At 34.8% G+C, this 25,009-nt stretch overlaps 1 protein-coding gene across 4 annotated transcripts in view; it reads left to right on the forward strand.

Annotated features, from left to right (window-relative positions):
• The window catches only part of LYRM7 (LYR motif containing 7), a 45,402-nt gene that overhangs the window by 1,614 nt on the left and 18,779 nt on the right, over positions 1-25,009 (forward strand). For 2 of the 4 annotated variants that reach the window (XM_037801980.1, XM_037801978.1), the window contains exons 2-4: positions 7,575-7,647; positions 9,217-9,284; positions 11,316-11,397. In XM_037801980.1, the coding sequence (XP_037657908.1) occupies positions 7,575-7,647; positions 9,217-9,284; positions 11,316-11,397 (223 nt within the window). Of the gene's footprint in view, positions 1-7,574; positions 7,648-9,213; positions 9,285-11,315; positions 11,398-25,009 lie in introns of all 4 variants that reach the window. The other 2 variants (XM_037801979.1, XM_037801977.1) reach the window with 1 other exon arrangement.

The raw sequence follows: 25,009 nt of genomic DNA on the forward strand, positions 1-25,009 counted from the left end.
TTCTTTCTTTCTTTCTTTCTTTCTTTCTTTCTTTCTTCTTTCTTCTTTTGTTGTTTTGACATAATTGTAATCATGGTGTACCGACCAGTTTGCACTGGACTTTTTTTCACTTAATGCATTATCATTGCTGCTCCCCCCACATTTCCATAATCTTTATAATGAGCATTTTCAGCTACTGCAAGAGATCCCTTGTGTGAAGGTTCTTAGCTATTTGCTTAGCTAATCATCTGTAGTCGGGCTTTGGGTGCTTTCTACTTCTTCACTATTATAAATAATACTACAGCACATTCTTATGCAAAAAGCTCTTTGCCACTGCTGAGTTTCCTTAAAGATCAAATCCTGGAGATGGAGATAAAGTGTTGAAAGACAATATAATATGAAGAGCATGGGGCTGGAATTCTGGCTCCATTTCCTAGTGGGGCTTGGTCTAACTCAGGGTTTTCAACTGAGGATCAAAACCCTCTAGCTCCAATCATCCCTTCCAGGCAGGATCTTCACACTTGCTGTTGCTTCTGAAATGTCTTTCCAGGGAATCTTACCAAGCTGGCTCCCTCTCCTCATTCAGATCTCAGCTCAGAAATTGCACCCTCAGAGAGACCGTTTGGGACTGCTCATCTACCCCACCCCCATGCTCTGGCCCATTAGTTTTTTTTTTTTTTCCTTCTGGTTTTTACCCTGTGAAACATGTTGTCTCATTACTCATGGCCTCATTAATTTGTTTCTGGTTTCCTTCACTTTGTGTAATGTGTTCAAGGTTCACACAAAGGTGTGAGACCCTGGCAGAGGAGGATGTGGCATGTCAGTTCCCCAAAGGATACTGGCACATCCAGGACACTCAGGGACACCGGCAGGGTGATGTCTCCCCACTGGGATCTCTGGTTAACCTAAACCCTGTGATGGCACTACTGCCCTATTATAACTTCTGTACTTCCTTCCTTTCTTCCTCCCTCCCTCCCTTTCTCCCTGCTTTCTTCCTTTCTTCCCTTCTTCTTGTCTTCCTTTCTTTCTTCACCTTCCTCTCCCAGCCTACTGCCATCACTCTAGTCCAAGAATTAGTACTGCTCTGCAGCATTGTCCAACTCTTCTCCCTTTTAAGTAAAGATTGTGTAACTATCTTTATCAGAAATATTTAGTGGCTCTTGATTATGTATAGCATCAAACTTAAACTCCTTTCATTCATCTAGTAGTTACTAATTGAGCATCCAATATGTATATGCCAGGCCTTGTGCTAGCCTTTATGATACAAATATAAATATAATATGTCCCTTATTCTGAAGGAACAGTTTGATCCTGAATAAAGACACCTAAGCATAACTTTTTGGGAATTTTTTAAAGAATATTTTTGTCCATTTCTTCTTGTTGAAGCAAAAGAGAATCTTTGAATATTAAATACTCCCTGTCTTTGTATGACTAGAAATATCATTTTGACATTACTAATGTTTAGTAGTTAAGGTAATGTTGCATTCTAAATTGATGCTTATTTTCCCTTCTGGCATCTGTTGTTGCCTATGAAGTTTGCTTTCAATCTAATTGTCACTTTTTTGTAGGTAACATGCCTTTCCTTTCAAGCAACTTTTAAAAGTTCTTGTTCTTTTAGTATGACATGTCTAAATATGGATTCAGTTTTTATTTATTTATTGCTTCTCATTCATGCTTTTTTAAACTTGAGAATTCATATCTATATTAAAAATTCTGGGAAATTCTCAGCTGGTATGTCTTTTTAACAGATTTATTGAGATATAATTCATATAACATAAAAATTTCTCATTTAAAATATACAACTCGTAGTTTTTAGCATATTCACAGAGTTGTGCATTCATCACCACAAACAATTTTGGAACTTTTCATTACCCAAGAAAGAATCTCCATACCCATTAGCTGTCCCCACTCCCATTCTCCTTACTCCTGGAGCCCTAGACAACTGCTAATCTACGTTTTTTTGTTTTTGTAGGTTTGTCTATTCTCAATATTTCATTTAAATGAAATTATGCAATATATGACCTTTTGTGTCTGGTTTCCTTCACTTTGTGTAATGTGTTCAAGGTTCATCCATGTTGAGTAGGTATCGGTACTTCATTTTCAGCTATTTCCTTTTCAAATATTGCTATTCTCCCATTCTCCCTAGTCCCTCCCTTTTACCCACCATCTTATAAAACTTATTTTTAACACTATATTGTAACAGAAACCTGGCAGAACATGCTTCTATGTAACTTAGGAATTCCAGCAGCTAACTGTATCATGACTTGTATAGAGTAAGAAGTAGGATTATTATGACTTAATTTATGCCCTTTCCCCTTGTTTATACTACCTTTTAGTGTGCAGCTGAGATATGGGTTATTTTTTTAACATTTATTTATGTGCTTGATTTTATCATTGTTCAAAATTTTTATTGAGATTTAATTCACATACCGTAAAATTCATCCTTCTAATGTGTAAAATTCCATGGGTTTTAGTATAGTTTACTAAAACGATCACCACTATATAATTCCAGAATATTTTGAACAACCCAAAACGTACCCTATTCTCATTAGCAGTCACTCCACATCCCCTACTTCTCCCTCATCCCCTGGCCTCCCACCCCCTTGGAAACCAGTCATCTTCTTTCTGTCTCTATGGATTTGCCTATTCTGGAAATTTCATGTAAATCCTCACCAGCATTTGGTATTTTCAGTGTTCTGGATTTTAGCCTTTCTAATAGGTGCATGGTGGTTGTGTGCAAGTTTTTGCATGAACATATATTTTCATTTCTCTTAGTGATATACCTACTAGTCAAATTGCTGGGTTATATACTAACTTAGGTTTAACTTTCTGAGGTATTTCCATATTTTTCCAAAGCAGTGGTACCATTTTTCATTCCCACAAGCAGTGTATGAGGGTTCCAATTTCTCCTCATCCTTACCAACATTTGTTAATGCCTGTCTTTTTAAATATATCCATCCTATTGTATGTGAAGTGGTATCTCATTGTGTTTTTGATTTGTATTTTCATATTGACTAATAATGTCGAGCATCTTTTCAAGTGCTTATTTTTCATTTGTCTATCTTCTTTGGAGAAATGTATATTCAAATCCTTTGCCAAATTATAAACTGTGTTATTTGTCTTTTTTGTTGTTGATTTGTAAGTCTTCTTTATATATTCTAGATACTGGACCCTTAATCAGATACCTGATTTGCAGATATTTTCTCCCATTCCCTGGGTTGTCTTCTCACATCATTGTGTTTTTATATCTTTTCCTTTCCTCTGAAGTGATAAATGTGTAAAGTTTAAAAAGTCAAATTGTGTTATATATATACAGAAAACCAGTAGGTACCCAACTTCTACCTACTCCCAATGTTGCTTCCCAAAGGTAAGTGCTTTTTATCATTTTAGCTATTCTGATATTTACTTCCCTGTTTCTAAATAACATTTTTAAACTGTTATTTCTTGATTTTTTTTTATTTTGAGATATTATTTGTTGACTTTTAACTTTGGAAAATGAGGACTCAATGTGCAACTTTTGGCTAAGTGTTCATCTTTGATATTATGATTATAATATTATCTTTGATATTATTATGGTATTATATTAAAAGTTGTTCACAGCTGGTCTCTAATTAACATATGATTGTATGCCTTCTTTTCTAATTTTTAGTTTTTCTTGAAATTAATAACTGCCTTGTTTTTATTGTCATTGGTTGGATATCTGTTCACAAGCTCAGCAAAACTGAAGTCTACCAGTTACAGTTTTTTTCTGGCAATATCCTTTCCAGAGAAGTTCGGACTTTTGCCACAGTCTGGACTAGTCGCTTTTTAGGCTGGCTGCAGAAATGTTGACTTATAATTGTCTTTCACCATCATCTCTTTGTCTCTCCTGTGTTGGATCACCTGTTTCCCTGGTTTCTACATCTTTTTCTTTTGTGCCTCATGCACTTGTGTGGAGCACATTCTATAGCTTTCCAGCAAAAGGTGCATGGCAGTTAAGAGACTTTGCATCACTCAAAATGTCTCTTTGCCCTTGTATTTAACTGATAATTGGACTATGTATAATGTTCTGAGCTAGACAATTTTATTTTCAAAATTTTCAGACATTATACATGTCTTCTAATTTATGGTAATGCTATTTACAAGTCAGGTGCCATTCTGGTTTTCTAATATTTTATATGTGAACTGGTTTTTCTCTCTTTGAGATTTTCTCTTTATCAACATTGCTCTAACTTACATCATGATGTGCTGTGTTGTGGGTTTTGAGAGCTGGGTTAAAACTTGGAGGAGCCCATTTGATTTGGTCTGGTAACTCATGTCCTTCACTTGGTAAAATTTTCTTAATTTATTCCCCATTTACTTTCTACGTCCTTTTTTTTTTTTTTTTTTTTTTTTTTTTTTTTCCTGTTTTCTCTAGCTGGAAGTTCTCTTAATCAACTGTTTGGCCTTCAAGTCTACTCCTTTAGTTTTCTTATTTTTTCCTCCCCTCCATTTCCATATCTTTAACTTTTTATTCCACTTAATGGGCACTTTTTCTCAACTTAATCTTGCCTACCACATATTTAATACCCATGAGCTTTGGGGGATTTTCTGAATGTTCCTTTTTAAATTTACTGTAGCTTATTTTTGTTGTTATTTCATGTTTGCAATAATTTATCTTTCTGAGGAAATTCATTTTTAAGTTTTCTGCTTCCTATTTCTGTTTTGTTGTCTGCCTTTAATATTATAGGTTTTCTAACATATATAAAGCACTTAAAATGGTGCCTACACACAGTACATGCTCAAAAGATGTTAAAAAGTATTATTATTTTTATTATTATTATTATTTCATTTTACCTTTATTTTTAATTTCTTATTTCTTTTTATGGATGTTCTTAATTTCTTTAAGAATTCTAAGCATACTAATTTTAATCTCATTCTTAGATTTGTTTACTATTCTTTATTCAGTATTAACTTTATTTGTTTTGGAATTTAGTTTCATAAACTTATCTTGAATGAGAATTTAGTTTTTCAGTGTTTTTCACCTTCTATTGTAAAATCACCCTTCCCGTTAGTAATTTTTTTAGTTACCTCCATCTGGTCTTCAGTGCCCAAGTCTAGACTAGAACTTTTGTTGGTGTTTCCAGGGATCCAGTTTAGAGGTGATATTGGGGATATATCAAATCTAGACACTGAGGCAGAAGGAAGGTTGGCCTGATCCTGGCTGCAAAATTCTTTCAGCTTCCTTCCATTTACCCAAGTATAGAGTTTTGTATGTTTGAGTTCCATGCATCAATCCTAGCTGTTCTCAGATTCCTCTCACAGGTAGGGGAGACCCTTCCTAGCCCAGATTTTAAGGAGTAAGCCCTGAGTCCAGTCCTTTGTTTACCACTGAGCACTTTTAACCTCTCTTATGCCTTAGGAATTGATTTTACCTGTTTCTGAACCCAGAGCTCAGCCGATTGGCAGCTTTAGCCCTGTTTAACATGTCTGTGGAGAAGTTAATCTTACATATATATATATATATTTTTTTACCGCAATTATGGCTTTTTTTTTAAGATAATACTTTTTATCTGTCATTGCTATCTGTTTGGATTGTATGGGCTCATCAAAGTGTGAACTTAAAATCGTTTCTTTCTAGAGAAAGGACTGGAGAAAGAGGGAATGGTGGAGGGCCTTTGTAGGAGTCTAAGCAAGAGAATGGGAGAGTCTGAACTTAAATCATTTTAGAGAATAGAAAATATCAGAAAGATTAGAGAGGCATTCCTAAAGTCACCACATGAGGAGTAGGTAAGTTTAAGAAAGCCCTAGAAATTTCTGGCTTGAGAAACTATGCATGATGGCCTCCATAACTAAATATGAAAAGACAAGAGGAAGTGCAATTTGGGGAAGTAATATTGAGTTCCTTTTTGGGCATGATAGATGTGAGGTGGCCTCAGTCTATCACTAACGCATCTTCACATCTGTCTTCCACAAAAATGTGAGACTCTTTTCCCTCTGTTTTCTTACCCAGATTCAGTTTATTCTTAGGTCTCAGCATTCTACCTTCTTTTTTTGAGAAATTGCAATTAAGCTTACCTAAATTATCTGAAACACCTTCCTACTGCGCTGTCTTACATCTTAAGACATGAGCTTGTGTATGTGTATGTATAATTTTGACAGAAGGTGAAGGCCTCAGTATGTTAAGCTTTCTCAATTTGTCTTTTCTTGGCTATAGTTTTTGGTTTTACAGCCAAGTTCTAGCTAACCTTTTGAAAACAGATAATTCCTATCTTACTTAAACTTTTCCAGTCTTAGCAGATGTGGGAAACTCAATTCATTTCATGAAGCTAACATAAACCAAAACTTAGTAAAGTTCTTAACAATAACAAAACTACACCCCAAATTTACATATGAAAATAGATGTAAACTTTTAAAATAAAATAGTTATTAATCAAATTATAAAGCCTATTTATTAAAAAATAACTGCAGTTATATTAACTCAAACACCAATCACTACTGCCTAATTTGGAGGATCAAGGTAATGTAATAAAACAGTAAAATGAAATGAGATATAGATAGATAGATAGATAGATAGATATTGGAAAAAAATAGAAAACTAGATCTTTTTATTTGCAGATGATACAATTGTACCCCTAATCCAAAATATTCTTATAGAAAACTCCTAGAATTAAGAGAACTTGAAATGATGGCAGAATTCAAGATAAATATATACAAGTCAGTAAAAACATTTTTATACCAACAATATTTCATTGGAAAGGCAGGAAGACATGGAATAATAATCACAAGATCCATCAAAATTATAGTATACTTAGGAATTCAAAATAATTTTAAAATACAGTTATTTTATTTAAAATAAAACTTTTAAAATAAAGGAATTATACAGAACTTATATGAAGAAACATGTAAAGCCTTATAAAAGGACAGAAAACAAGACCTGAATAAATGGAGAGAGATATCTCATGTGGATTATGACTCTAGTTTTATTTTGATAGAAGGTGGGGACTTACAATTTGGTTGGGAGTAGGGAGAACTAAAAGCTGTGTTTTCAAGGGTCTTTAGATAAGATTGAGAAAACATTGATTAATCATACTGGAGAATGGTGAGTGACTGACAGACACTAGAGCATCCTCGGTTCCTCTTTGGCACACACCTCTGTATGTGAAACTAATATAAATATGACAGTCCTCAAATTTATTTTTATATGGTTAAACATAATGTACATATTTGAAAATCAGTGCAATTAGAATTGTTTGGGGAGTGCAAGTGGACCAAATTATGTTAGATTTTTTATAGAGAAAAATGAAAACAAATACATACCAAACTGGTGAAGTTGGTTACCTTAGCAGGCTGGTTTTTTAGCAGGGAGATTAATTAGCCTTTTAACCAACATTGTATTGTTTCACTTGTTTCAAAGAACTTTGTATTATTTTTGTAAATATAGCTTAAAAATTTATTAAAAGTTTAAAGATAGATAATCAAGGGAAAGTTGTTTTTAGCAAGCCCTGATTTTTGGCAGCTGTTTTGAAAAACAGTCTAGAAACAAACAGAAAAGGAATACTATTTAATCCCTGTAATACAGTTATTTGAAATGTGATTTTTTCTTTTAAGGTCTGAATTGTGATTTTTGTTAACAGGTTTTACAACTCTTTAAAACATTGCACAGGACCCGACAACAAGTCTTTAAAAATGACACCAGAGCATTAGAAGGTAAATTTATTTTTACCCCTTTGGGACAAGTCCATTCTGTAGCATTCCTGATAAGGGTCTCTTCTCCTGTCAGATGGCTGCTGATCTATCTGGAAGGACATGTATGATCAAGCTCCATCTTTCAGAATGATCTTCACTATCCCTCCCTTAATGTTTTATTTTATAAAGATTAATTTACATTCCACTTCCTTGAAGGAGTATCTACTTAAAGAAAAAATTTTAAAAGATCAAGTTTTCATAAATAATTAGCAAAAAAGTAAAAATAAAAAGGATCAGAATTTCAGTGTTTTATTGCTTGCCTTATGTTCCAGCCACTAAACCCATTTCTCTATTGTAAAATCAAATGTTCACACTCTAGAGCCTGAAATTACCATATTACCCTGTATCAGTCTAGTAATCACAGCAGCTGGGAAAAAGAGTCTAACTCATATAATTCCAAATTCAATATATCACTGTCTTAAGTGGTTTCTGTCTTATCTGGAAGTTTCAGCTCAAAGGCTTAGGTTCTGTGTTGGTCATGTTCAGCTCTAATCCTCAAACATTTATTAAGAAGGCACCTAGGAAAAGTGTTAGTAATTCAAGTAGGAATTAAAGTTTTTGTAATTCATCAAAAATAATTTCTTGAGTGTTAAAGTATATACCTGTTATTTTCACTTTACATGAATTCCTCATTTAATTCTTAAAACAGCCATGTGAGGTTGTTATTATTATAATTGTCTTTATAACATGAGAGAACTGGTAAATATGAAAGGATTTGCCCTTCATTATACTTAGTAAGAGGTAGAGCTGGGAATTTAGCCTAAACAATCTGAACCCAGAGCCCAAACTGTAAACCACCTTATATACTGAAATGTATCAAACATAGAAAAAGAGTTTTATGGCTCTTCTCCATCAACATGGCATATTTTTGTCACTTAAGATTTTTGTAAGTGAAATAATTGTAAGAACATACAATTACTGCATACTTACTAAGCACTCTACATGGAGTGTTTCCTTAAATGTTCACAGCAATTCAGTGAGGCAGTATGTTAGTCATATTAGTCTAACTGACACTGCTGTAATGATGCCAAAGTCTCAGTGGTGTACATGAACAAAAGTTTTATATTATCAGTAGCTTTACGTGTCAATCAAGGCACTCAAAATTATGTATGTATCCTCTTTGCTACTATATTTTAATTTATTTTTGTGTATATAGTTTAACACCCTTGTATGTATTGATTTTTGCACCCTTATATTTCACTCTAAATTCTTAGACTTGTAGAAACAAAGCATTAAATTGGATTTATTAGAATCCAGTAACTAGAGATTGACAAAGTTGGGAGTAAAAAATAGGAAATAAAAGTATTAGAGTGCTAAAGTGTTATACTAGCTTTAATTACAAATTTGTCAAGAGGTCTCTAAGAGACTTCTTTCAATTTCTTATTCTTTAGAATGGGGCAAAATTGTTTACTACCCTAGAGAGGTGGGCATTCATAATATCATTTAAATTTGGGGGCCAGGAATTATAAACTAGGAAAAAAAAACCATATGAATATAATATATATATATTTCTCTCTTTCTCTCTAGCAGCCAGAATTAAGATAAATGAAGAATTCAAAAATAATAAAAGTGAGACTTCTCCTAAGAAAATAGAAGAGGTACCGTAATTAAGTTTTTCAAATATACAAACTCAAGTTTTCCAGGCAGCTAGAAGAAATGATGAAAATAGAGGGAAAATATGAAATGAAAACCATTTGATAGTTAAACCCTTGACAACTATGGATAACCTTCATTTCTTCCGTATGGCTCAGCTTCACAGGGCATCTGCCTACACCCAAAAGATAACAAGTTGCCTGGTGAAAGGAACATGGATATAGCCATGGTTCAAAACCAAGAGCAGCTGAGCCAACCTAAAAGCCCTTAGAAATTCTATCTTCACCTAAGACAAGTGACCAAAACTAAGGACAGTGAGTGTTGTAGTAACTCAGAACTACAGAGGGAACATCCGCTCTTGAGCTCGACTAGGTAGGCAATTAGGTTTTTTTTTTACTCCTGTCTTGGTTGTGGCAGTTGCCCAGCCATAAACAGTTTATCAACTATTCTTGCTTTGCCTTCTATATTTGCATTTTTGGTCACTTTCTCTGGTTGATGACAGCTGCTGACCATAGTCTGTGAGCACCCTTGTATTCCTAACACAAGTTCATTGAAAAACTGCACAATTATTCTTTTCCTGTATAAAATCCTGCTGTATAAACACATTGTCTCTGTCTTGAGCTTCTTATAGTGTTCCTGTATCTAACTTCCTATAAAGGTAAGGAAAGAGCCTTTAGGAAAAAAACTAAAAATGGAAAATTATTTGCAGGGGTAGTTATGATTCCAAGAATTGGTTTAGTAAAGAGGAAGGTACAAATTAGAGAAATTCTTCCATGTTTAATAAAGTTCTATGTTTTAAGAAAGTCTGTTAAAAATGCATTTATATTTAGAGGAGAAAAATACTATTTTTAAAATAGTAAATAGTTATTGAACTAGTAAAACAAAATAAGCTAGCCTAAGTTTTTCTGTCCCTCTAATATAAAGAAAAGAGGGAACAATTTCCCTTAAACATATGATAGAGTAAACAAGAAATGTATAATTTTTATTCATGGCAAAAGTTAAGATGACAATATGATCAAATCATGACTTGAGAAGTTAAAATGTATATGAGGAAGTTTGTACTGTTTGCTATTCGGTAGATTGATAGTAACAATATGGTAATTTTTTTAAATTTTGAAATCATGATAAAATTTAAATTGGGATGTGATTATATCAACTAAACTGGGAAAATGAAACACAATTTCTCAAATTAATTCCACTTGTAGAGCATTAATTTAACATTATGCAATCTAGAAACTGGGTATTATGTACAAATGTATATTTTTTACTTTCTGCAACTCTGCATATAATAAATATTCAGTAGTTTTTAGATAATTACATTTTCTTGTATTCGAGGATTCATAAAGTCTTGGCATCAAAAGGAATCTTAGACATCCTCTAGACCAGTGGTTCTCAAATGTTTTGGTCTCAAGACTCCTTTACTCCCTTAAAACTTGATGACCTCAAAAAGATCTCTTATGTCATTTGTGTCTATCAATATTTACCATATTAGAAATATAAAATTGATAATTTAAAAATATGTATTGATTAATTGATTTAAAAATAATAAAGTCATTACATTTTAACAAATAACAAAATGCTTATGAAAAAATAACTATTTCCAAAACCATGTTTAGTGAGAAGAGAGTCATTGTTTTACATTTTTGCAAATCTCTTTAATGTCTGGTTTAGTAGAAGTCAGTTAAATTCTCATATCTGTTTCTTCATTCAATCTGGTGCAATATGTTTAGGTAGAAGTATATAAAAAATATTCAGCCTTACACAGCTATGTAGTTGAAAAAAGGTAGGAATATATAATAGCCTTTTCAGATAATTGTGGATATTTTTGATACTACACCTCAATAAATGGGATAATTTCTTAAGGGTCAGTTGCAATGTGGAACTTGTTAGATGTTAATCTTTCTCTTTGGATGGATTTTTTTTTTTTAACCTATGCATGATTTTAGATTGTACAGGTTCACTAAATAATGCAGATCTTTCAAATGTTGACATAAACCCTAAAGGATTTATTCTATTTGTTTTGGTTTTCTTAACAGCTAATGAAAATAGGTTCTGATGTTGAACTGTTTCTCAGAACATCTGTTATACAAGGTGTTCACACAGACCACAATACATTGAGTAAGTAACTTTTTAAAGGAAAAAAAAGGTTTTCTGACTGCAATGTGTTTTAAAATATTGAACTTTTTGAGTATAAGTGCTTTTAATGCTGAATAGTAAAACAGTTTCATTTTGTCAGTGTGATATAGTATATTGTATACATTTGTAAGGCTGTGGTTTAAAAGCACTGAATTATGAAATTGTTTCACCAGATTTTTTGTTTTGTTTAGCTTTACTCCCGGTTATACTGCAAAACTAGTTATAAACATAATATCATTTTTTTTAAATTAAGAAATTGTAGGTTTATAGAAAAATCATGCAGAAAATGCTGAGTTCCATACCTCCATCCCCCCATTATTAACACTTTGCATTAGTGTGGTACATTTGTTACAAATGATGAAACAATATCATTATAATGGTTTTTCAGTTTGCTAAAGCTGCCCAAATGCAATATACCAGAAATGGACTAGTTTTTAACCATGGAAGTTTATTAGGTTACAGATTTACAGTTCTAAGGCTGTGAAAATGTCCAAATTAAGGCATCAGGAGGAAGATACCTTCTCTGAAGAAAGGCCCCTGGCATCCAGGATCCTCTCTCAGATAGCAAGGCACATGGCCGGCGTCTGCTGGTCCTTCACTTCTGGGTCTCATTGTTTTCAGCTCCTGGCTTCAGTGGCTCTCAGCTCCTCCAGGGGCTTTCCTCTTGACTTCTTTGGGAGTTTCTTTGAGCTGTCTCAGCTTTTTTCCGTCTTTTATCCTCATAAAGCACTCCAGTAAAGGATTAAGACCCACCTTGAATTGGGTGAGTCACATCTCAATTGAAACAACTTAATCGAAAGGTCCCACCTACAATAGATCTGTACCCAAAAGAATGGATTTAAAGAACGTGGCCTTTTCTGGGGTACATAACAGCTTCAAACCAGTACAAATGGTAGTAGTAACTATACTCCATAGCTTACATTAGGGTTCACTGTGTTGTATAGTCCTGCAGCTTTAAAAACAATTATTCTAGTAAAATATATACAAACTAAAATTGCCCCTTTTAACCACATTCAAGATATTTTTTAAACTATCATCCATTACCAAAATTTTTCTATCACCCAAACCGGAAACTCTACCAATTAAGAATGAACAATTAATTTCCCGTTCACTATCCCAACACTGTCCCTTGGTAATCTGTATTCTAGTTTCTGACTCTATGAATTTGCTTATACTAATTATTTCATATCACTGAGATCATACACTTTTTGTACTTTTATGTCTGGCTGATTTCACCCAACATGAAGCCTTCAGGATTCATCCATGTTGTCGTATATATCAGAACTTCATTCCTTTTTACAGCTGAATTATATTCCACTTTATTTAAATACCACAATTTGTTTATCCATTCCTCACTTAATGGACACTTGGGTTGCTTGTATCTTTTGACAACTGTAAATAATGCCACTATGAACATTGGTGTGCAAATACTGGTTCAAGTCCCTACTTTCAATTCTTTTGGATATATATCTAGAAGTGAGATTGCTGGATCATAAGGTAATTCTATACTTAACTTTCTGAGGAACCTCCAGACTTTCTTTCAGAACAGCTGCACCATTCTACATTCCTACCGAGAATGAACAGGGTTGCTATTTTTCCACATACTCTCCAACACTTGTAATTTTTCATTTTTTTAGATAGCAGACATTCTAATGGGTGTGAAATGGTATTTCATCATGGTTTTGATTTGCATTTCTCTAATAGTTAATGGTGTTAAGCATCTTTTCATGTGTTTTTTGGCCATTTGTCTATCTTCGTTGGAGAAATGTCTATTCAAATATTCTGCCTATTTTTTAAATAGTTGTTTCTCTTTTCATTGTTGAGTTATAGAATTTCTTTATATATTCTGTGTATTAAACTCTTATCAGATATATAGTTTCCAAATACTCTCTCCCACTCTGGAGATTGTCTTTTTATGTTTGTGATGAAGTCCTTTGAGGTGCAAAAGCTTTTAATTGTGATGAGGTCCAGTTTATATATTTTTTTCTTTCATGGCTTGTGCTTATGACATGAAGTCTATGAAACCATATCCTAACAAAAGATCCTAGAGATGCTTCCCTATGTTTTCTTTCAGTAGTTACATAGTTTTGACTCTTGTATTAAGATCTTTGATCCATTTTGAGTTAGTTTTTGTATATGGTTTGAGTAGGAGTCTACCTTCATTCTTTTGCATACAGATATGCAGGTTTCCCAGCGCCATTTGTGGAAGAAACTATTCTTTCCATGTACAGTAGACTTCAAACCCTTGTCCAAATCAGTTGGTACAGATATGAGGGTTTATTTCTGAATTCTCAATTTGATTCCGTTAGTCTATATGTCTGTCCTGGTGCCACTACCATACTGTTTTGATTACTGTAGCTTTGTAATAAGTTTTAAAATTGGGAAAGTATGAGTCCTTCAACTTTGTTCTTTTCCAAGATGGTTTTGGCTTCTTGAGGTCCCTTCCCCTTCCGTATAAATTTGATGATTACCTTTCCCATTTCTGCAAAGAAGGTTGTTGTAATTTTGATTGGGATTGCATTGACACTGTAAATCACTTTGGGTGATACTGACATCTTAACAATATTTAGTTTTCCAGTCCATGAACCTGAAATGCTGTTCCATTAATTTAGGTCTTCTTTGATTTCTTTTAGCAATGTTTTGTAATTTTCCATGTGCAAGTCCTTTACATCCTTGGTTAAATTTATTCCTAGATATTTGATTCTTTTTGCTGCTATTTATTGTAAATGTCATTTTTTTTTCTTGATTTCCTCCTCAGATTGCTCATTACTAGCGTATAGAAACACTACTAATGTTTGCCTGTTGATCTTGTACCCTGCCACTTTGCTGACTTCATTTATTAGCTCTCATAGCTTTCTATTGGATTTTTCGGGATATTCTATAGATCAGGTCATGTCTTCTGCAAATTGGGAAATTTTATTTCTTTCTTTCAAATGTAAATGCATTTTTCCCCCTTTCTTGCCTAACTGCTGTGGCTAGAACTTCAAGTACAATTTTGAATAACAGTACTGACAGTGGACATCCTTGTCTTCCTGATCTTAGTGGGAAAGCTTTCAGTCTTTCACTATTGAGTATGATGTTAGCTGTGGGTTTTTGATATATGCCCTTCATCATGTTGAGGAAATTTCTTTCTGTTCCCATCTTTTGAAGTGTTTCTATGAAAAGGGGTGCTAGATTTTGTCTAAGGCCTTTTCTCCATCAATCAAGATGATCATGTGTTTTTTCCTTTGTTCTATTAATGTGATTTATTATATTAATTATTTTCTTATGTTGAACTACCCTTGCCATACCTGTTGCAAATCCCACCTGATAAATCCCGCTTGATCATGATCTGTAATTCTTTTAATCTTCTGTGGAATTTAGTTTGCTGATTTTGTTGAAGATTTTTGCTTCTGTATTCATAAGAGTTATTGGTCTATAAAATTTTCCTTTCTTGTAGTTTCTTTATCTGACTTTTGTATGACAGTGATATTGGCCTCATAAAATGAGTTAGGAAATGTTTCCTTCTCTTCAGTTTTTTGGAAGAGTTTGAGTAGGGTAGGTGTTAATTCTTCTTGGAATGTTTGACAAAATTCACCTGTGAAGCCATCTGGTCCCAGGCTTTTCTTTGTTAGAAGGTTTTTAGTTACTGATTCAGTCTCTTGTTATTGGTCTTTTGGGATCTTCTCTTTCTTCTATGAGTCATTGTAGGTAGTTTTGGTGTTTCTAGGAATTTGTCTCTTTTCATCTAGCTTATCTAATTTGTTGCCATACAGTTGATCATAGTGTCCTCTTTTAATCTTTTTTATTTCTGTGGTCGGTAATAATGTCAACCCTTTTTCATCTTTTATTTTAGTTATTTGCATCCTCTTTCTTTTTTCCTTTGTCAGTCTAGCTAAAGGTTTTTTGATTTGATTGATGTTTTTAAAGAACCAACATCTGGTTTTGTTGATTATCTCTATTGTTTTTTTATTCTCTATTTCATTTATCTCTAGTCTAATCTTTGTTATTTACTTCCTTCTGCTCTCTTAGGATTTAGTTTGCTCTCATTTTTCTAGATCTTTCAGTTGTGAAGTTGAGTCTCTGAGATATTTCTTCTTTTTTAATGTAAACATTTAAAGCTTTAAATTTCACTCTTAGCACTGCCTTAACTGCGTTCCATAAGTTTTGGTATGTTGTGTTTTCACTTTCATATGCCTCAAAGGTATTTCCTAATTTCCCCAGTGATTTCTGCTTTGACCTCTTGGTTAAGAGCACATTGTTTAATTTCCACCTATGTGAATTTTACATTTATCCCTGTTATTGATTTCTAGTTTTATACCATTGTGTTCAGAAAAGATACATTGTATGGTTTCAGTATTTTTTAATTTTTCATGACTTGTTTTGTGACCTTACATATGTTCTGTCCTGGGGAATGATCCATGTGCACTAAAGAAGAATGTGTGTTCTGTGGCTGTTGGGTGAAGTACTCTATATATGTCTGTTAGGACTTGTTGTTTTGTAGTATCATTCAAGCCCTCTGTTTCCTTATTGATCTTCTGTCTAGATGTTCTATCCATTATTAAAGTAGTGTACTGAAGTCTCCTAGTGTTAATGTAGTACTATCTATTCTCCCTTCAAATCTGTCAATATTTATTTCATGTATTTTAGGACTCTGCCACATAAGTGCACATACATTTACAATTGTTATGTCTTCTTTTTTTTTCTTTTTTTCTTTGAAGAGTTTTATTTACACCCTATGCAACCCACCCTATGTGTACAATCAGTGGCTCTTGGTATAATCACACAGTTGTGCATCCACCACAGTCAATATGAGAATATTATCATTTCTTCTGAAAAAAAAAAATCCCATATCCCTTATGCCCCCCCTATTCTTGAAGTTCAGCTTTGGTATACAATATGTCTTCTAGTTGAACTGATCCCTTTATCAGCTTATAGTGGATTTCTTTATCTCTCATAACAGTTTTTGATTTAGAGTCTATTTTGTCTGATATTAGCATCATTAACCCCAGCTCTCTTTTTGGTTACTATTTGCGTGGTATATGGTTTTCCATCCTCTCACTTTCAGCCTACTTGTGTCTTTGAATTTAAGGTGAGTCTCTTGTAATAAGCATGTAGTTGGGTCATGTTTTTTAATCCATTCTGCCATTCTCTACCTCTTGACTGGAGAGTTTAATCCATTTACATTTAAATTAACTACTGATAATGCAGGACTTTCTTATGCCATTTTGCTCTTTGGTCTTTGTAAGTCATACCTTTTTGTCCCTCAATTCTTCCATTAAGTCCTACTTTCATATTTATTTGATTTTTTTGTATGGTACCTTCTGAGTTCCTTCTCATTTCTTTCTGCATATATTTTCCAGGTATTTTCTTTGTGGTTACCATGGGGCTTAAATTTAACATCCTAAATCTATAACACTCACATTTGATTTGATTTGATTTGATAAAAATAAAAAATGATACGAACTTCAGTAGTATACATATACACTGTTCATATACCCCTCCACGCTCCCATCTTTATACACTGTATGTCCAAAGTCATAGATTTATCATTACCTTTTTTATTCAATTTTATTGAGATATATTCACATACCATACAGTCACCCAAAGTGTACAATCAGTTGTTCACAGTATCATCATATAGTTGTGCATTCATCACCCCAATCTATTTTTTGAACATTTTCCTTGTACCAGAAAAAGTAAAAATAAGAATAAAAAATAAAAGTAAAGAGGAACACCCAAATCATCCCTTCCCTCCCACCCTATTTTTCATTTGTTTTTTTGTCCCCATTTTTCTACTCATCCATCCATACACTAGATAAAGGGAGTGTGATCCACAAGGCTTTCACAATCACCCAGTCACCCCTTGCAAGCTACATTGCTATACAATTGTCTTCAAGAGTCAAGGCTACTGGGTTGCAGTTTGATAGCTTCAAGTATTTACTTCTAGCTATTCTAATGCAAAAAGAACTAAAAAGGTTTTATCTATATGGTGCATAAGAATTATCCACCAGAGTGACCTCTCGACTCCATTTGAAATCTCTCAGCCACTGAAACTTTATTTCATTTCACATCCCCCTTTTGGTCAAGAAGATGTTCTCAATCTCACAATGTTGGGGCCAGATTCATCCTCTGGAATCATATCCCATGTTGCCAGGGAGATTTACACCCCTGGGAGTCAGATCCCATGTAGAAGAGAGGGCAATAAGTTCATCTGCCAGTTGGCTTAGCTAGAGAGAGAGGGCCACATCTGAGCAACAAAGAGGTACTCAGCGGGTGTTCTAGTTTGCTAATGCTGCTGGAATGCAAAACACCAGAAATGGATTGGCCTTTATAAAGGGGGTTTATTTGGTTACATAGTTATAGTCTTAAGACCATTAAGTGTCCAAGGTAACACATCAACAATTGGGTACCTTCACTGGAGGATGGCCAATGGTGTCCAGAAAACCTCTGTTAGCTGGGAAGACACGTGGCTGGCATCTGCTCCAAGTTCTGGTTTCAAAAGGGCTTTCTCCCAGGATGTCCCTCTCTAGGCCACAACTCCTCTTAAATGTCACTCTTTGTTGCTCTTGGGGTGTTTGTCCCCTCTAGCTTCTCTGGAGCAAGAGTCTGCTTTCAACGGCCGTCTTCAAAATGTCTCTCATCTGCAGCTCCTGTGCGTTCTTCAGAGTGTCCCTCTTGGCTATAGCAGCTTGCTCCTTCTGTCTGATCTTGTATAGTTCTCCAGTAATTTAATTCAGACCCACCCTGACTGGACAAGCCAACACCTCCATGGAAATTATCCAATGAGAGTCATTACCCACAGTTGATTGGGGCACAAAGAATTACAATCTAATTCACACTGATAGGTCTGCCCACACAAGATTACATCAAAGATAATGGCATTTGGGGGGACATAATACATTCAATCTGGCACAGGGGGAGACTCTTAGGCACAATTATAAACAGGTTTAGCCTCTCCTTTGCAGTAATGAGCTTCATAAGGGCAAATCCATGATAGAGGGCTTGGCACATCAAACCATGCAGTCCTCAGTGTTTGTGAGAACATCAGCAACAATCCAGTTGAGGAAGCCCAACACCTCTGCATTTTCCCCCAGCTCCTCAGGGAGGCCCTGCATATATATTTTTATTCTCTGTCCAGATTACTTTGGGATGTGTTGCTATTTCACACTAACCTATGCAAACTGACCAGGTCTCACTTCCTATTAAAAGTTGTATGTAATTATGGTATTTGAACAAATTGTATGATGTAAATTGTTAAGGAAATTTAGATCTTGCACCGACTAAACATTGCGTCCCTTGGTCTCACATGGGCTTTGAAGTTTTAAAATGTAGTCGGTATTATCCTTTACCCTTTGGCCTGATTTACTCTAGTCCTAACCACATCTGCTTCATTCATATCTCTAGTTGAAGTCTGGACTCGTTTTCAACTTTTTTAACCTCCATGGAAATACTCCATGTGCTAATAATAACATTCATATCTGCCAAGTTCTAGCTCTGAGTTTCAGGTGTCACACAGATACCCAAAGTTCCAGGGATCATTCAAGTTATAGAGAAAGGGATCAGCATCTTGGAATCTGGAGATAGCCATTACAATTCAGGAATAGATGTGACTGCTGTAAGAGTTTACAGTCTAGGGACTGTTACAATGAGCATTCCCCTGATAACCTGTGCTCTAAGGTTCAATTCTGAGCTTACACATTGTAGTTAGTTCATATTGGTGATGCATTATAGTGTTTGCCTTTGTCTCTGGCATACGTCACTCAAAATGCTGTCTACAGGATCCATTCACCTTGTTGCGTGTCTCACAGCTTCACTCCTTCTGGCAGTTGCTCAATATTGCATTGTCTGCATACACCACAGTTTCACCATTCTGTTCCTCAGTCAGTGTACCCTTAGGCCACCTCCACCCATTGCAAATCATGCATTCTGTCTCCATAAACACCAATGTGAAAATGTCCTTTAATATCCCTGCTCTCAGATCCTTCAAGTATAGGCCCCCTAATGAGGACCTTATGGTACCCACATACTTAGTTACCTTCGAGTGGAACCACCCCACTGTCCTCCAGAAAGGCTACACCATTCTACCTCCTAACCAACAGTAAATACATACATCCCTCTCTCTGTGTTTTCTCCAGCACTTTGATCCCTGTTTATATTTTTCCATACAATTTTATAAAGCTGTATTCACATACCGTATAATTTATCCACAGTGTACAATCAGTTGTTCATGGTATCATCATACAGTTGTGCATTTATCACCACAGTCAGCACTTGAGCATATTGATTACTATGAAAAAAAAAGTTTTTTTAAACAAATAATAAGAAGATCATAAAAAGAAAAATAAAATATCATAGAATACAATATAATAGTAGGATCAGACAATAACACCACTGTCAAGAATCCCATATCCCTCCTTTATATCGCCCTCTCATACACATTTAGCTTTGGTATATTGCCTTTGTTGCATTTAATAGAAGCATATTACAATGTTACTGTTGACCATAGACTACAGTTTGCTTTGATTATATTTTTTCCCCAATACCATCCCTTTCCAACACCCTGCATGGTTGACATTCTTTTATTCTCCCACATGCAAGAACAGTTTTATATTTGTACATTTAGTCACAATCATTGACCACTCCAGTTTTTGCTAAGTTAAACAGTCCCAGTCTTTATCTTCTGTCTTTACCTCAGGTGTCATTCAGGCCCCAAGCCTTCCTCTTTCAGCTTTACTCACAGACATCTTTGTTCAGTGTACTTACAATATTGTGCTACCATCACACAGTATTATGCTCTCTATTTCTGGATCTACACAATCAATCCTGCTGAACATTCTGTAGTCTTTCAGCATCAAATGCCCAATCCCTACCCTCTTTCTATCTCCTGGTAGCCTGTGTTATCAGCTTTTAACTCTCAAAGTTTTGCTCATTAATGTTAGTTCATATTAGTGAGACCATACAGTATTTTTCCTTTTGTTTCTGGCTAACGTAGCTCATCATAATGTCCTTAAGGTTCATCCTCAAGGACGTTATGTTCCATGTCTTTGTTCTGTCTTACAGCTGCAAAATATTCCATTGTGTGTATGTACCACAGTTTGTTTATCCACTCGTCCATTGATGGACATTTGGGCTATTTCCCTTTCTTGGCTGTTGTGAATAATGCAGCAGTAAACATCGGTTTACAAGTGTCTGTTTGTGTCTTAACTTTCAGTTCCTCTAAGAATATACCTAGTAATGGAATAGTGTTTTATTTTGAGGAGATCCCATTTGTCTGTTTTTTGTTTGCTCACGCTTTGGGTGTAAGGTCTAGGAAACCACTTCCTATCACAAGATATTTAAGAAATTGCCCTACATTTTCTTCCAAGAGTCTATGGTCTTAGGGCTAATGTTTAGGTCTTTGATCCATTTCGAGTTAATTTTTGTATAAGGTGTGAGATAGGGGTCCTCTTTCATTCTTTTGGAAATGGATATCCAGTTCTCCAAACACAATTTATTGAAGAGGCTGCTCTGTCCCAGTTGCTTTGGCTTGACTGCCTTATCAAAGATCAATTGTTCATAGATGCAAGAGTCTATTTCTGAACACTCAATTCAATTCCATTGGTCGGTATATCTAGCCTTATGCCAGTACCATGCTGTTTTGAGCACTGTAGCTTTGTAATATGCTTCAAAGTCAGGTAGTGTCAGACCTCCCACTTTGTTCCTCTTTCTCAAGTTATTTTTGGCTATTCGGGGCACCTAGCCCTTCCAAATAAATTTGGTTATTGGTTTTCCTATCTCTGTAAAGTAAGTTGTTGGGATTTTAATTGGTATTGCATTGAATCTATGAATCAGTTTAGGTAGAATTGACATCTCAATTATATTTAGTCTTCCAATCCATGAACATGGTATGTTCTTCCATTTTTTTAGGTCCTGTTCAGTTTCTTTTAGCAGTTTCTTTGTATAGATCTTCTGTAGTGTTCATTAAGTTTATTCCTAAATACTTTATTCTTTTGATTGCTATTATAAACGGAATATTTTTCTTGATTTCTTCCTCTTGTTGCACATTACTTGTGTATAGGAACACTACAGATTTTTGCTTGTTGAGCTTGTAGCATGCCACTTTGCTGTATTCATTGATTACTTCTAATAGCTTTGCTGTCAATTTTTCTGGATTTTCTACATATAGAATCATGTCATCTGCAAAGAATGAAAGCTTTACTTCTTCCTCTCCAATTTGGATGCCTTTTATTTCTTTTTCTTCCCTAAATGCTCTAGCTAGAACTTCCAGCACAATGTTGAATAACAATGGTGACAGTGGGCATCCCTGTCTTGTACCTAATCTTAGAGGGAAAGCTTTCAGTCTTGCCCCATTGAGTACTATGTTAGCTGTGGGTTTTTCATATATTACCTTATCATATTGAGACCATTCCCTTCTATTCCTATCCTTTGAATTGTTTTCCTCAAGAAAGGATGTTGAATTTTGTCACATGCCTTTTCTGCATCAATCAAGATGTTCATGTGGTTCTGCTGTGATTTATTGATGTGGTGTATTACATTAGTTGATTGTCTTGTGTTGAACCAGCCTTGCATAACTGGAATAAGCCCCACCTGGTCATGGTGTGTAATTCTTTTAATGCGCTACTGAATTAAATTTGTGAGTATTTTTTGGTATCTTTGTCTAATTTTGGTGTTAGGGTGATGTTGGCTTCAAAGAATGAGTTGGGTAGCTTTCCCTCCTCTTCGATTTTTTTTGAAGAGTTTGAGCAGAATTGGTCCTAATTCTTTCTTGAATGCTTGGTAGAATTCACATATGAAGCCATCTGGTCCTGGGCTTTTCTTTTTGGGGAGCTTTTTGATGACTGACTGAATCTCTTTACTTGTGATTGGTTTGTTGAGGTCATGTATTTCTTCTCAAGTCAGTGTTGGTTGTTTATGTTTTTCTAGGAAGTTATCCATTTCATCTGTATGTCTAGTTTATTAGCATATGAGTGCTCATAGTACCTTCTCTTTATCTCCTTTTTTCTGCAGGGTCAGTAGTTATGTTTCCTTTCCCATTTCTGATTGCATGTATTTGCATCTCCTCTCTTTCTTTTTTTTTTTTTTTTTTTTTTTTTTTTTTTTTTTTTTTTGTTGTTGTTGTTGTTTTTTGCCTAGGTAGGGGTCCATCAATTTTGTTGATTTTCTCAAAGAACCAACTTCTGGCTTTGTTGATTCATTTATTTGTGCTCTAATCTTTGTTATTTCTTTCCTTCTGTTTGCTTTGGGGTTAGTTTACTGTTCTTTCTCTAATTCCTCCAGGTGAACAGTTAATTCCTCAATTTTTGCTCTCTCTTCTCTTTTAATATAGGCATTTAGGGCAATAAATTTCACTCTCAGCACCACCTTTGCAGCATCCCATAAGTTTTGATATGTTGTGTTTTCATTGTCATATGCCTCGAGATATTTTCTAATTTTTCTTGTAATTTCTTCCTTTACCCACTGGTTTTCTAGGAGGGTGTTGTTTAGCCTCCATATATTTGTGAATTTTGCAAGCTTCTGCCTGTTGTTTATTTCCAACTTGATTCCATTATGATCCAAGAAAGTGTTTTTTATAATATCAGTATTTTTAAATTTGTTGAGAATTGCTTTGTGACCCAACAATGTTCAGAGAATGTGGGGTGTAGTGTTTTGTGTCTGTCAAGTCCAGTTCATTTATCATAAAATTCAACATCTCTGTTTCCTTATTGATCTTCTCTCTAGAGTTTCTGTCCATTGATGAGAGCAGTGCATTGAAGTCTCCAACTATTATTGTAGATGTATCTACTTCTCCTTACAGTGTTCTCAGTGTTTGCCTCATGAATTTTGGGGCACTCTGGCTTGGTGCCTAAATATTTATGATTGTTATGTTTTCTTGATGAATTGATCCTTTTATTAATATATAGTGTCCTTCTTTGTCTCTTTTAATTGTTTTACTTTTGAGGTCCAATTTATCTGATATTAATACAGCTACTCCCACTTTTTTCTGGTTTCTGTTTGCATGAAATATCTTTTTCCAACCTTTCACTTTCACCCTATTTTTGTCCTTGTGTCTAAAGTGAGTTTCTTGTAGACAGCATATGGATGGGTCCTGTGTTTTAATCCATTCTGCCGGTCTGTGTCTTTTTATTGAGGAGTTTAATCCATTAACATTTAGTGTTACTACTGTAAGGGCAGTACTTTCTTCTACCATTTTGTCTTTATTTTTTCCCCTCTCTCCTTTACCCTTCCTGATAATCTTCATTTCTATGCTCTTCTCCAGACCTCTCTCTCCTGTCTTTTCCTATCAGCCTGTAGCACTCTCTTTAGTATTTCTTGTAGCACCGGTCTCTTATTCACAAACTCTCTCAGTATCTGTTTGTCTGAAAATATTTTAATCTCTCCCTCATTTTTGAAGGACAGTTTTGCCAGATATGGAATTCTTGGTTGGCAGTTCTTCTCTTTCAGTATCTTAAAGATATCATACCACTGTCTTCTCGCCTCCATGGTTTCTGTGGAGAAATCTGTACATAGTCTTATCGAGCTTCCCTTGTATGTGATGGATTGCTTTTCTCTTGCTGCTTTCAGAATTCTCTCTTTGTCTTTGATATTGGACAATCTGATAAGTAAGTGTCTTGGAGTAGGTCTATTGGGATCTATTCTGTTTAGGGTATGCTGTATTTCTTTGAGTCTGTAATTTTCTTTCTTAAGAGTTGGGAAATTTTCAGTGACTATTTCTTCTATTATTCTTTCTGCCCCTTTTCCCCTCTCATCTCCCTCTGGGACACCCATAGCACATATATTTGTGCGCTTCATGTTATCACTCAGCTCCCTAAGACCCTGCTCATATTTTTCCATTCTTTTTACCATCTGTTCTTTTGTGTGTATGAATTCAAATGTCTTGTCTTCCAATTCACTGATCCTTTCTTCTGCCTGTTCAAATCTACTTTTTTTCTTTTTTTTTTTCTCAAATCTACTTTTGTATCCCTCCAGTGTTTTTTTCACCTCCTCCATTATTCCCTTCATTCCCATAAGTTCTGCCATTTGTTTTTTCAAGTTTATGAGTTCTTCTTTATGGTCATCCAGTGTCTTCCTTATTTCCTTCATTTCTTTTGTTCTATCTTCCCTCAGTTTATTGACTTGATTTTTTAATTGATTTAGAGATTTGTTTGAACATCTTTAATTAGTTCTTCCTTTATTTCATTGAATTGATTTAGCATTAGTTGCCTCAACTCCTGTATCTCAGTTGAACTATTAATTTGTTCCTTTGGCTGGTCCATATTTTTGTTTTTCCTAGTATGGCTCATTATCTTAAGCTGTCTAGGCATCTGGCTTTCTTGTTTAGTTTATTCTGGAGCTCATTTTCACTCTTTTACCTAGAGTTTTCTTGTTGGTTGGTTTTCTTCTCTAACCTTTGTTGTTCAGTTCAGCTTATTCTAGTCCTCTAACTTAAGTTCTATTTAGTTGATCAGAGTTTTTCACCTCTTGTTTTTCTATTTCTTGCCCTGCCTCTGTGTAGCCTTTTTGTGTGAGGGTCTCCTCAGAAATGGTCACCCCAGTCAGATTTTCCCTGTCCAGAGAGGCCCAGATCACAGGAGGAGGGTATGGAATTTCCTTGAGAATGAGACCCTCCTCTGAA

This window comes from Choloepus didactylus, chromosome 13 (assembly GCF_015220235.1).
Source record: "Choloepus didactylus isolate mChoDid1 chromosome 13, mChoDid1.pri, whole genome shotgun sequence".
Classification (NCBI taxonomy): Eukaryota; Metazoa; Chordata; class Mammalia; order Pilosa; family Megalonychidae; genus Choloepus; species Choloepus didactylus.